The following is a 14,363-nucleotide window of genomic DNA, read 5'->3' as shown; positions in this document are numbered from 1 at the left end:
ATAGACGGGAAAAGGTATTGTCGTGGTAGAAAATTTCGATTAAGAATCTAAATACACTATTGCTAATTTCGCTAGTTTTAAAAAACGCAAAATTTTGACTGCCTAACAGAACCGATGTAACAAACAAAAGGTTGCTAGACTTGATAAGATAAATATATTTTTAATCTTAATAAAGTTACAAAATTAAAGATGTCAAAAAATGTTATCTTTAAAACTAAAAAGAAATACATAAATGAAAATTGATCGGAATTTCAACATATTTCCGATACATATCTCTAAAAGTTATGCAAATAATATGTATACAAAAAACTGATAACACCTAAGTTTGATTTCGATTTGTGAATTAACTCTGCAAGCTAACGCGTGAATTTGATATTCTCAAGTTGATGGTCAACAAGCAACAAGTAAGCCATCCGATCAGCTTGTGAAAGAGAGACGCTTAATAAAAAAAATAAAAGCGAAATGACATTGTTTCTCATGCATATATGTCAACGATGGAAAGTTACGTAGCTAAAAGTTTTCTACTCGCTCCGTAATGCATCGATTAAGCGCCAGGGCTCTTTATATATATCTTTAAACTATTGACTTCTGTTTTTACTTTAATCAAAAAGTGAAATAGATAAATATATATCTTGGTGCAATTGTTTTAGGGAGGTAATATTTTGAGTGGGGCGCCAAAAACCTAAACAAATGGACATATTAAGGAAAAGCGTATATTAGGGAGTCGATATTACGAGTGGGACGCTTGATGAATGCATCACGGTTTGTGCCACATAATAATGACAAAACGGCACTAAGTATTCCAGTGATTCATCATGTCCTTTGCTTCATTTAACCACTGACGACATTTGCAGTATTCTTCCCTTTTCATAGCTCTTTGGTATTTCTCACGCATATTTAAAACTAAATATTTCCAGTAGTCGGCGTCTTTTCCTTTGCACGCTTCTTTCATTTTTTCGTTTTTGCTAATGCATCTTTTTACTTCGTTTGCTGTAAATGTTTTCGTTTTTGACACGTTATCATAATCTTTGCGTTTCATTAATTCTTCACATACATGCGTAAGACCGAGAAACATGGTCCTGCAGTGCTTTCTTCCTTTCACAAGGTCGTTTTTCTTTACTGTTTCATATTTAGCAATTTTCTACAATAATAAAAAGTCATTATATATAATACGGCGGCATTAATTCCTTAAGTATTTAAAACAAAAGGATTTTTTTTTTACAAATTATTGAAATTTATGGTGTATTCAAATTTTTTGTAAGGACTTTAAAAAAACTGCGGTACATCAAAATTTATTCGGAAAGTGTCGATTGAGAAAACTATTCCTGAAATTACCTCGTCCAAACTATCTTTTAAAGGATGGTTCTCCACTTCACAGTCATCAACTTCTGACATTGTTTGCAAGTTCTCGTCAGAAATTTCATTTAAACTTTCAGCAGAGAATTCGCAAATAGAATTTTCATCCTCTTCACTCGAGTCATCATTATTGCTCGAATTGCTTCCGATAGAGTCTTCACCATACTAAAATTTAACAAAAAGAATCCCTAAAATATCACACATGAAGGAATAAAACAGAAAACGTGTCATGTTTTTATAAAATAAATAGTACCTGATGCTGTAATACTAAACAACTCCCTTTACGTGGCTAAAATAAAATGAAGCAAACTGTTTAAAGATTACTTGAACAAAAATATTAAATAAATAAATAAATCAAAACAATCCTGCTTATGACATTCATAAATCAATTAATCAATTTCGTTTTAAGTGAAAAACCGCCTTAATGGATCTACCGTTTCCTTGTAAAATCAATTAATCAATTAATAAATTAAAGGAACTTTGTCTTTATATTTCGTATACTATACCAAATGTTTGCTGATGATAAAAAAATTACTTAATGTTCTGACTGAAACTGTTTTTGTTTTTTATATTTTGTAATCTAAACGCGAGGACTGTATGCACTGAAATGACTGTTTTTTTAAAAATTTTGATGTGTTTCATAACCTTTTTGTGGAAGATTAATGGGTAATGGCAATATACGACATGCTGAATGAACTTATTTTTGTTGATTTAGATGTGTTTCTCAAAAACCGATCTGTTTTACATTTTGTGTAAACTTTTGTTTATGAACCGTATATATACAATGTTTGTTGATTCAAGTTTATTCTTTGCTTACTAGCTGTATGCACTGAAATGACTGTTTTTTTAAAAATTTTGATGTGTTTCATAACCTTTTTGTGGAAGATTAATGGGTAATGGCAATATACGACATTTTTACATTTTGTGTAAACTTTTGTTTATGAACCGTATATATACAATATATATAACCTTTTTATATATATACAATGTATACAATATATACAACCTTTTTGTGGAAGATTAATGGGTAATGGCAATATACGACATATTTACATTTTGTGTAAACTTTTGTTTATGAACCGTATATATACAATGTTTGTTGATTCAAGTTTATTCTTTGCTTACTTACTGTATGCACTGAAATGACTGTTTTTTTAAAAATTTTGATGTGTTTCATAACCTTTTTGTGGAAGATTAATGGGTAATGGCAATATACGACATATTTACATTTTGTGTAAACTTTTGTTTATGAACCGTATATATACAATGTTTGTTGATTCAAGTTTATTCTTTGCTTACTTACTGTATGCACTGAAATGACTGTTTTTTGTTTTTTCATTAATGATTTTACTAATTATTAAATTTATAATTAACTATAACTATAACTATAACTATAACTAGTCGATAAGGCCCGTGGAAAAATCCACTTAGGCAGGATAACAGAGAAAAACAACCATCATTTAGATGTTTGTTGATTCAAGTTTATTCTTTGCTTACTTACTGTATGCACTGAAATGACTGTTTTTTGTTTTTTCATTAATGATTTTACTAATTATTAAATTTATAATTAACTATAACTATAACTATAACTATAACTAGTCGTGATTAAAAAATGATTAATGATTTTACTAATTATTAAATTTATAATTAACTATAACTATAACTATAACTAGTCGATAAGGCCCGTGGAAAAATCCACTTAGGCAGGATAACAGAGAAAAACAACCATCATTTAGATGTTTGTTGATTCAAGTTTATTCTTTGCTTACTTACTGTATGCACTGAAATCACTGTTTTTTGTTTTTTCATTAATGATTTTACTAATTATTAAATTTATAATTAACTATAACTATAACTATAACTAGTCGATAAGGCCCGTGGAAAAATCCACTTAGGCAGGATAACAGAGAAAAACAACCATCATTTAGATTTTGCAGACATCAGCAGAGACCTGTGAAAACCCCAAAAAAATTTTTCAGAAATATGTATACCTGTTGCCTTCATCGTATAGATCTTGAAATGCTGATCAAGAAAATGTATATGATCATGTATCTTTGACAAACGGTTGCAGAGATATCAAGGTTTAAAGGTTTTTTGATGACGTCATCAAACCGTCCATTCCGAAACGGATTCGGGGATCCGGGTTTGGGAAAATTACCCAAATTGATCCTAGGTGGTCCCTAGTTACCCACGCGGTGAAAAAACATTGACGTCACCACCTCGTTTCCAAGTTATTTGGCCTCAAAGTTTTAAGTGCACTGTAACGGCTTCAATAATTTAATATAGGATATTGACGTTAAAGTAATATTATTGACGTCGCGCCGTAACGTCAGAAAATTTAACATATTGGATATGCATTTTTCGGCAACATCAAAGGAAAATGACGATATCCACTTTGCCTGTTACAGACACACGGAACTGGCGTATTATTATATAGACTAGTCGATAAAGCCCGTGGAAAAATCCACTAAAGCAGGATAAAAATTTGGATGTTAATGAGATATAAGAATTTAAAGATTTTGCTGACGTCAGCAATGGCCCCGTCAAAACCGATAAATTTTTTTTTAGAAATTCGTATACCTGTTGCCTCTATCGTATAGATCTTGAAACGCTGATCAAGAAAATGTATAGGATTATGCACTTTTGACAAACGGTTGCAGAGATATTAGGGTTTAAAGGTTTTTTGATGACGTCATCAACCCACCCATTCCGAAACGGATTTGGGGACCCAGGTTTGGGAAACTTACCCAAATTGGTCCTATGTGGTCCCTAGTTACCCACGCAGGAGATGACGTCAGTTATTCCACCCGTTTCCAAGTTATTAAGCCTTAAATTCAAAAGTGCAATGCAATGGCTTCACTAACCTTAATATACTTTCCTTTGACGTCAATATTGCTTTAACGTCAAAGTTTGCTAATTTACAGAACAAATTTATAGGCGATGTTTTATAGATTTTATCAAAGAAATTTTATCCACTTTGCAAAAGTCACAGACAGAAGCTCCGTATTATTATAAGAGATAAATCAAAACAATCCTGCTTATGACATTCATAAATCAATTAATCAATTTCGTTTTAAGTGAAAAACCGCCTTAATGGATGTACCGTTTCCTTGTAAAAGGTAAAAGTATGCAAAACCAAACTTCGATCCAGAATTACGTTAAAGAATTTGACTGATCTATATGGCGTGATTCTCGTCTTTCTTATAGAGCAAAAAAGTGTAGCACCTTTTGTTTTCGCTTTGGATACGTTTTAAGTGTTGTCTTTGGAACAGCAACAGACTTTTTAGCATCCTTCTGTAAAAAAAAGTCATTTTAAGTTTAAAAACGCAATCATTTTTATATCACGATTTCCTTATAATGAAAAAAAACAAAGCAAATAATGGATCAACTTACTTTCTTTACATTTCCTCCATTTTTATTGTAGAAAAGATCAATTCTATTGGTCTCCCCTTCCAGCTCTTCCAAAATATCCATAAAATCTGACAATTCCTTTGGTTCCAGGCTATTGTTTTTGCTTACCCACTCGATAACATCATCTTTACAGGGCATAACTTTTTCATTCTTTAAGATTGCAGATGTAATTTTTTCAACATCTTCTTTTTTTAACGTTTGCGTAACTCCACCAACTTCAAATGTATTACCCATCATCATAGCAAGTTTTAATGCCTCTCTATGATTTGAATACAAATTGTAATGGATATTTGTGGTATCCTCTTTATTTTTCATAAAGTGCTTTGCAAAATAACCACTGTCAATTCCATCAACCTTACACCCGAATGTTGCGCATGCACATCTTATTCGAGTAGGACTTACTCTATCATATTCGTGTTTGCCAAATACCGCCGCATTTTTGAAAGATGACGTCAGGCTACTGCCAATTGTAGCGTGCGACAGTTGATTTGTATCTGATGAAATGAATAAATAAGTATTTGTTGTGGGATTCAAAACAGGCCTTATTTCTTTGACATAGTATTTAAGATGTTCAAACACGTTTTTAGGCAAGGCAATGACCTTTTCACCATATATTGTGGATGTTTTATAACAGGAATTAGTAAACACCATGTATCCAGGATATTCTTCGCTAGTGTGCGCTTCCTGGACATCCGAAACCCTGAGTTCTATCAGGTTTGATGATCTCAACCCATTCATTATGCACAAGTTAGTAATCAGATAGTCTCTAACCTGCTGACAAAACCGTTTTGTAGGTTTCTCAGACTTAGCGACCCTTTCAATACTTTTCACAAGACCCTGCACAAAATTTGATCGGCCATATTTAATCATATGGGTAGGAGTCATTAAGCGTTTAATCTTAATTCGTCTAATGTCAGTTTTACGCTGGGCAATGGATTCAGTAAAATCAGCGTTCCATTCATCGATATATTCCGACAAAGCTGTCATTTGATCACGGGTAATACCTCCATAGACATGGCGACGACGTAAAAATCTAATAAATGCTCTCAAAGCGACATATCTAACCCTTAGAGTGGAAGCCTCATTTCCTCCTTTACCAATCAAGCGGTAAGTTGGATCGTGGTATTTATCTTCAACAAGCAAGCAATTTGCAAATGCACTGGCTGGTATCACTGCCATGTTGGGATCGATAATAGTCCAAATGTACTCCACATGCTGTCTGTACCTAAGATAAAATGAATCATTTTTAAATTTACCAAACAGAAAAATTCTAGTGTGGGTTCAGTTTTAAAGAGTTCCACGATAAAAAAAATTGAAAAAGTTTTGGAAAAGTTCAATAAAGTTTGGAGCTAGAAAATCCTATAAATGATGTCTTATTTGTAAGGATTTCAGGTTCGTAACCACGATCTACTAGGGTTAGGATAACGATGGAACATGTATATCAATAAGAAGGATTTGTCTTACCTCTTTGCCTTAACAGCTCCTTTCTTCTTTTCCACTTCACTTTTAAAAGCTTCTAGCAACTCCTCTCCGGTTTCATAATACATGAGAAAGTTATCTCCTTCAATATCCCAATCTGCTTTGTTAGATGCATTTACTTCCTTCGCATTATCTGGCAGATACTTGATCGTTTTCCTAGTATTAATCAATTCTTCTCTATTACATTTCGTACGTTTTTTCGCCTTTTGATTGGCTGTCTTGACTAGTTTGGCTTTATTTTCCAAACATCCTTCGTTAGCCCAATTTTCTTTTCGCGCAGTTTCTAAAATTTCTGTGATTTTTGATCCTTCAAATTTGTGTTTCCTTTTCAGGTGGGTACGAAGACGCAGGTGCCAAACTCCACAGATTGCGCAAGGCAACGGTTTTGGGATACCATGCTTTTCCTTTTTTGACCAAAGAAACATCACCCTGACTTCTGACTCTTTTAGTTTTGCTTCCCTATCCGAAAATTTGTTTTGAAGCATTAAATGCTGGTAGAGTCTGCTAGATACAACTGAACAAACCGGGCATTTAATGTCATATACTTTTCTGTAGTCAATAACGCCAGTTTTGCGCTCTTTTATAGTACCGGGAGGCCCGACATACTTGTTCACACAGGCTAACATCTTTTTCCTTTTTCTTTCAGCTTTTCTCTTGTTAGCAAGAATCTTTCCATGGCTTAAGATCTTATGTGTTTTCCTTATCTCTTCACTTGTATTTTCACTTTTCTGTACAGACATATCAACATCGTCATCATCATTTTCATTATCACCTTCTACGTACGTATATTCTCTCTCGGCTGCTTTTTCTGCTTTTTCTAAGCGCTTCCTCATGACCTCCATACTTTTCTTCAATTCCATGATCTCATCTGAAAAAAAAGAAATTTAAAAATCCGAAATTTAATTGCAGGCAACTGGCAGTGACGTACTGACATCATTATTTAGTATTCTTACTCACCTGATTCTTTCTTTTTTCTTTTCTCTTTCTTTGAGAGGGTATGGACAACTAAAGGAAAAAATCATTTAAAAAAATGTAATTTTTGTGTCACAAAACTTAATAAAACAAAGGAGAACATTACTGATATACAAGTAAGCAAATTGGTACTGATAATTTAAACAAAAGAATTTTATATACTGGCATGAACGTTTTCTTCTAGATCTGACTCTGGTGTGTTGGACTCATTGTCATCGCTTTTTCCAGTTGTGTCAAACCAATCGTTTAAAAACAATATAATTTATAGCACATACGAAATCAACTTCTGATTTTTTTAAATAATTTGTCAGGTTTTTAAGCAATATTTCGAGCAATATTTTGTATAAGTATGAAAATGCTGGAATGTTATTAAAAGTTAACGTATACTTATACTGTTTAATACCTTGACGATTTCTTTCGTTGACAATTTTCCATACTTCCTTGGCTGAGATTGCCCTTCTTTTAGTAGACGGCATTTCTGGAACTTTAAAAATGTTAATAAGAAATAAGAACAATGAACCAAACAGAGTCGATTGCTAATATACCTGAGGTTTGAGGTAATATACCTTTTTTGTTTTTTAACCTTTTTTTTGCAGTGACCTTTTTCTTCCGTCCATCCTGCTTTAGGCATTTTAATTTAGTCCTTTTGTTACCTTCAAACCCAGTTTTGTTTTTTAAGTTCATATCTTCTTTCTTTTCTTCTTCTTCTTCCCCTTCATTATTCTCTTCTTCAAAAGCAGAATGATAATATTCGCCATTATCTTGTTTTTTCGTGCTTACGCCAATACTGTCTCCGTCTTTTTCTAGACAAAAATCTAAAATGTTACAAGTGCAATAATCATGTGTTCTAAATTACTTCTACCCATGAGATAGACTATACATACCTTTTCTCTCCTTTTTAGCTATAAATATTTCTGCCTTTAAACGCTTTTGTAGAATACCTAGAAAAACGTTTGAACCAGTTTTGGAATAATGTACATAACAAAGATACTTTCAAAATGCTAAATCATGCAACCGTACTTTTTCCTTTGTGAGAAACATCATCATCATCTGTTGGAGGATAACAGTTAACATCATGACTAAACTCGTTTTCTACAAAAGAAGTAGATTGATATAAATTAAATTAAAATTCATTTTAACGTTTCCATCGTTTTTTCGTTCTATAATAAACGACTTCGTGTACCTGAATGTTCTTTACTTTCTTTATTTGATCCATCATCGGAATCACTATCTTCCTTTAAGACAGAAATTCCAACATTGCTAACTTGTTCTTCAGCCTTAAAAATACAAAATATAATAGCAAGCTTAATCAATTTTCAATGTAATACCACTCTTTCCTACCACAGAGTTGAATAAATAAAGTGACGTTTCAAATAGTGTCAAACATACCTCTTCCACTGATATCTCATTTACACGACTGTATATAAGTGTCACGGTCTCTGGCAAAAGAACTTTAAACACGAAATCAAAGTTCTAGAATAAAAGTAACTTGGTAAATTGACCAAATGAGCTTTCCAGACAAATTACTTAGGACTTAAAAGGGAATTTTTCACCAATAGGCATGTTTTCTAAATTTTACAATAGTAAACTTTTACCAATTCACCCCAAAAAGATAAACGAAAATTGAAGGGATTAAAATCTTTAACATCTTTATAATTAATTTTAAAAAAATTCAGGAATTCCCAGGACTTTTCAAGACGTTTTTTAGATTGCAGGACTGTCTTGATCCTGTGGAATCCTAAGTTTTTTTACAAAGAGGAGAAATTAATTACCTTTGTACTGTTATTTGGACAAAAAATCTTCAACAAAGTTTTTACAATCACATCAATTTGCTCTTTTGTAAATGCACCAAAACGAACATCATTTGTAAGAGATTCTAAACATTTAAAAAAGAACTTTTTAATACAAACCTTTATTTTTCACTTTCAAAAAATACATAACCTAAACTACATTACCTCTAGCTCGGCCTCTTTGTTTGTAAATATCACATCGTTTTCGCCATTCCTGAAAAATGTTCGTTATTGTGTATTAATCTAATAATGTAACTTCCTTTGTTATGTATCAACTTTTATTTCTTCTTTTAAAACTTCATACAAAATTCTATTCATGGAATACTACACAAGTAAGTAAAAGTCATAAGTTCATTACCTTTCCAGTAAATATCCCCTTTAATGTTTCTTCACACTTTTCAACCAGAACTTTTACTACTTCACATGGTACGGATTGAAGGTCCCTAAGAGAAGTTTGCTTATCATTAAAATCCATTAAATAATAATAAAATTTATTTTTGTTAAAAAAGCACCTTCAGATACATATGTTAAATAAATAAAAAAAATACTTACTTGTATTTAGTCCAGTGAAATACATCTAATTCATCATTCGACTCCATCTTCAATAAAGTTAATATAAAAAAATATAAAATACTTATTCAAAAAAACTTTAAAAGTTTATTTCCCGATTCCTTAATAGAAAAATTCCTAAGATAATAATTTCTAACCAAACCATAAACAAAAATGAAACACAAATTGTTGTTAAGCTGGATAAATGGAAACTAATAACTATCTTAGTTTATTAGAAATACTTACTTCACATGAATTATTTTCAATCGCCTAAAAAAAGAACATTGTATACAAAAAACAGGTTAAGAAATGGTATTAGCAATAAATTTCACCAGAACATCAACTTACTTGAATATTAAGTGGTTTGTTGAATGAACCCTGAATGAAAATATTTTGAAGTTTACTGTAATGCTTGAGAATAACATGAGACGATTAACTATCATTATGATGTTACAGTACATACCTCTTTCCTCCACCAGATATCTTCATCGTCTCCATAATTATACCTTAATTCCGTTCCTTCCAATATATCTTTTGATGCAAATAAGCAGAGTCTAATATCGCTTTTGCTACAATTAATCTTTCTCATAACAGAATTTCCATGTAGTGAGTCATTTACAAATTTTCCATTTTGGTTAGAAGTTGATCCATCAATACTAAAAAGAAAATGCACATAAAATGTAAAATAAGAAAATAGCAAGAATTTATGTGTCATATGCATTATAACTTGAATTTCACATGGAATCATAACTACATTGACCACAATTAATCCAGAAATTTATTTATTTATTTATTTATTTATTTATTTATTTATTTATTTATTTATTTATTTATTTATTTATTTATTTATTTATTTATTTTTATTTATTTATTTATTTATTTATTTTTATTTATTTATTTATTTATTTATTTATTTATTTATTTATATTTATTTATTTATTTATTTATTTATTTATTTATTTATTTATTTATTTATTTATTTATTTATTTATTTATTTATTTATAATCGGGTTCCATATAAAAATATGGTTCTTCTCCCTATAAATTAAAAATACAAATGAAAATTTATTAATATATAATACAATAATACAATTCTAAAATTTCCATAAAACTTGAAACAACAAGGTAAAACTGTGTCACATAATGCACAGGGAAAAGGAAATTAGAAAGATGGGCACATAAGAAAAAAAGGGTGTAGGCACAATAAACAAAAAAATGCGAACAACTATTGAAACAAAGAATTGAAGGAGCCAATATGACAAAAAACCATAATTCTTGAAATTATACATTTATTTTATTTTAATTTATACAAGGATTTTTTTAATTTCCCTTGGAATTTTGATTATGTTTAAAGCAACTTACACCAAAGAGAAAATTGTCAAACGTAATTTGAGAAACCTTTTTATTAGCAGTAAGTTTCATTTTATTAAATGAACAGCCATGTTGTATCTAGAACGAAAACTTACCAGTGCCAATCATTTTTCTCGTTTCCTTGAAAGAAGTAGAAAAATGAGTCTCCAGTTTTCTTTTCCTCAAACTGCCTTTCACCATTTTCATATGACATAAAAGTGCCAACATACTCAAGCAAAAAATCTCCCTTTTTAAAAGGACGCTCAGTAAAAACACCATAACCTATAAAAGAGTAATAGTTTAATTTTCTGTTGATAAAATGTTAATATATTGTTTTATGTTCTTCACAAAATTGGGAAATATATATGATCAGATGTATGACTAGCGATTAAGGTTTTATAGAATTGGAAGGAAAAGATCGTGTTGAAGTTAGTGTAAAAATATTAGTAAAAAAACTGTTCAGAAACAATTATTTCTTAGTAATTCTAATAATTCACATTATTTTGATTTCAATCTATGAAGGGAATTAGCCAAAGTATGTTCTTATGTTCTTAATTTTTAGAAAATTATCAGCCTCAACATTCTTAAACTATAGTTTCTTAAAAAAAATATGTGTAATTTATGTTCTACTTTCTTGAACAAATTTAAAATATTTATACCAATATCGATATGAATCCACTTCTTAATGAACCCATTTTGGTCAACACCTAATTTACAGTACTTTAATGCAATATCCTTTTGGCTTAAATTAGGTTTCTTTGACCGAGTCTAAACACAAAAATACAAACAAAAATACAAACATAAAACTTAAAGTAGCATTATATACATGATGGCATCAGTTCGTTTTATTAATTTGTTAAGCATACCCTGAAAGATTGAGCAAGTATCAATGTTAAAATAAGCGCTGATGTATACTTACATTTATTGTTTGCTCTGTCATTTTGATAAATTTAACAGATTCTGTTTTATATATTACTTTATTAACTAAATAGAAAATTTGGTTAAAACAATATTTCAGTTAAATTTCTGAAAAATAAATTTCAATAACAAACTATTAAATTTTGGATGTATTAATTCAGATCCTGGTTAGTAATAACTATATGAAACATAGGAATCCATGTCTTCCTTTGCCAAGTATCCTCAATGATTATTTAAACATAAGCGAAAATGATGTCTTGAAACTTAGTATATGATTAACCATCTTTTTAACAATACATGTTATTATATATCAATTACATGTGAGTAGATTTAAAAAGTTTAATTTGGCTGCAATGTAATAAGAAGAATATTCAAACTAAATTCCATGTTCTTATAAGGAAAACACAATTCATAAAAATATTCATAATCACAATTAAAAAAGTTTCCAAATATTCCAGATTCAATTAATTGTAAACATATGTTTTTGTGACACATACATACTATATTTTATAAGTACCTATACCTTATTGATATCAACTCTCCAATGCACGATGCACTCCAATGTGAATTTTTAGGATATATAACTCAATATTAATATCATATTTCCTTCAATGAATTTCAACAGCTGTTCTATAATAAAGATTTGTGACAAAATGACCCATGGGATTAAAATAAAATCATAAGCTCTATTGAAAGGCTTTGTGATAAAAAGACCCAAGAGGTTAAAATAATAGAAATAAAAATTAGAATTACAAAACATCAGAAATTGAAAAAACATAGCAACATTTGATAGGAAGACATTATGAATATTTTTAAAAAAAATATTTTGATGGGAAAAAATATATATATATATAAAGATAAAAAAAAACAATTAAGTCCCTAAAAGATTATATACATTATATATTAACTGCCTTAAAAGTGTATATCTATATGTAATATCAGATTGCTTTTTGGGAGATTTGAGGCTTTTAAGTCGAAATTTAGCAAAAAACACTAAAAATGCAGAAAAAAATTTATAAGGAAAGAATAATTAAGGTTTTTCGCCTGAAAGATCATTTTTATTTCAACCTAATCATAGCATGTTGATATTTACTTTAAAATCCTAATAGCTGCTAATGAATTGCAAACATAAAAAATGGTTGATCTTTTTCAAAATATAATAAATGCATTATCTTGTTTGATATAAAATATTGTAGTCAAATAATAAGTAGCCAGTTGGTCAACTAGAAACCAAAGTTACATACCATAAATGCTCAATTAAGTGCCCCGGACGCTTAAAATTTTGACATTTAGGGTGGGCGCTTATTCGAGAGGGCAGTGTATTGAGAGAACCATAAAGTGATAGAGCTTGCATCATAATGACAGCACAACAACAACTTTATGTTTAGCCAGTTCTTAAGGCTAAAATACACGGTAAGTTTAAACGGACCGTTTAGTTGTAAGAAAAAACTTGTTTCGTTGCAGGTAATATACCTGTCTACACGCTAAGATAAAATGTATAAGTTTTTTAAAAAAACTCTCTTTTCACAATGAATACCAAGGAAAAACACGTTGCAGGTATTGTTATAGCATCAGCAGGGTAAATGTTGAAAGAAAAAAAACCGTTATGATTAGAAATTGAACAAATATGCTCAAATCTTTAGTCTAAACAATTTAAACATAAACAGAAAAAAGTTAAAACATCTTTGCTGTTTACACGGTAAGTTTTTTTTTATCTTATATACCTTTAAACGATCTGTTTAAACTTACTGTGTATTTTAGCCTTTACACTCAATTTGTGTCCTTATCAAAACTATAGCAGTAGTTAGCTAAACCAACAACAGACAAGTTGTATAACTAAACATAATTAGGTCACTAGTGCTAGCTAGCTGTGTATAGTGTTTATGCAAGTTTTATTACATGAGAATGCTCCTCAATTTAAGAAATTCAGCAATTGTTCGTGCTTGCTAGCTAAGATGTCTATAATCTTGCAGCATGCTAAATGTAGCTGGCAGAAGACATGGTGTTAGCTTCAGCTATCCACTTTCCTAAAGCAGAATAAAAACAAGTGTAGCTAGCTATAACAAATTCCAAAAAATATCCAGCTACTAGCTAGTGTCTTTTGCTAGCTAGCTACACCAGCTAACTACAATATGAAATCTTAAAGTTAAAACATTGACAAAATTATACAAATACCTTTCAGTAATCAAAAGGTAATGAAAAATTCCTTGATTAATAGTTTTTAGGTCTAAAGAGCAGTAAACACCATCAATAAAACCACAGAGTAGTCCTGTCCCCTCGTCTGTTTGTTTTTTATGGCGCTCCAAGATGGCCGATTGTCAGAAGTCTCTCTTTTAAGTTGTTAGTGTACTGGGTAACTTGGTACGTATACCAATAATGGTTATTAAATCGGGGGTTGTATTATTCTGCAATTTAGGGATTTGAGGCTCCAAAAAAGGCTTTGTTTCCTTTTGTTAAAAACAAAAATCCATCAAAAAGGGACGTGCCATTATAGTTTACATCCTAGAATTATTTGAACATTGGAATATCAAAAAATTA

General features: G+C 30.4%; 3 protein-coding genes across 3 annotated transcripts; all 3 read right to left on the bottom strand.

Annotated features, from left to right (window-relative positions):
- Positions 1-335: 335 nt before the first annotated feature.
- Positions 336-1,771, bottom strand: LOC130623013 (uncharacterized). Its single transcript, XM_057438515.1, has 2 exons — positions 1,336-1,771; positions 336-1,141 (listed from the first exon to the last, which is right to left on the bottom strand). Exons 1-2 carry the CDS (start codon positions 1,393-1,395, stop codon positions 794-796), a joined length of 408 nt encoding a protein of 135 aa, XP_057294498.1. The 5' UTR covers positions 1,396-1,771; the 3' UTR covers positions 336-793.
- A 2,588-nt stretch (positions 1,772-4,359) lies between these two features.
- LOC130623010 (uncharacterized) lies at positions 4,360-7,458 on the bottom strand. Its single transcript, XM_057438513.1, has 5 exons — positions 7,381-7,458; positions 7,204-7,251; positions 6,232-7,114; positions 4,750-5,992; positions 4,360-4,650 (listed from the first exon to the last, which is right to left on the bottom strand). The coding sequence occupies exons 3-5, from the start codon at positions 7,104-7,106 to the stop codon at positions 4,558-4,560; spliced, it is 2,211 nt and encodes a 736-aa protein (XP_057294496.1). The 5' UTR covers positions 7,107-7,114; positions 7,204-7,251; positions 7,381-7,458; the 3' UTR covers positions 4,360-4,557.
- Positions 7,459-7,594: 136 nt separating this feature from the next.
- Positions 7,595-13,432, bottom strand: LOC130623164 (uncharacterized). Its single transcript, XM_057438651.1, has 18 exons — positions 12,349-13,432; positions 11,827-11,891; positions 11,567-11,675; positions 11,024-11,189; positions 10,021-10,213; positions 9,906-9,935; positions 9,804-9,827; positions 9,561-9,607; positions 9,367-9,451; positions 9,174-9,222; positions 8,991-9,094; positions 8,608-8,691; positions 8,402-8,495; positions 8,239-8,310; positions 8,103-8,159; positions 7,974-8,033; positions 7,744-7,871; positions 7,595-7,702 (listed from the first exon to the last, which is right to left on the bottom strand). Exons 2-18 carry the CDS (start codon positions 11,845-11,847, stop codon positions 7,595-7,597), a joined length of 1,431 nt encoding a protein of 476 aa, XP_057294634.1. The 5' UTR covers positions 11,848-11,891; positions 12,349-13,432.
- Positions 13,433-14,363: the final 931 nt, after the last annotated feature.

Source organism: Hydractinia symbiolongicarpus, chromosome 13 (genome assembly GCF_029227915.1).
Source record: "Hydractinia symbiolongicarpus strain clone_291-10 chromosome 13, HSymV2.1, whole genome shotgun sequence".
NCBI classification, from domain to species: Eukaryota; Metazoa; Cnidaria; class Hydrozoa; order Anthoathecata; family Hydractiniidae; genus Hydractinia; species Hydractinia symbiolongicarpus.
This window is presented reverse-complemented; position numbering and strand designations above follow the sequence as displayed.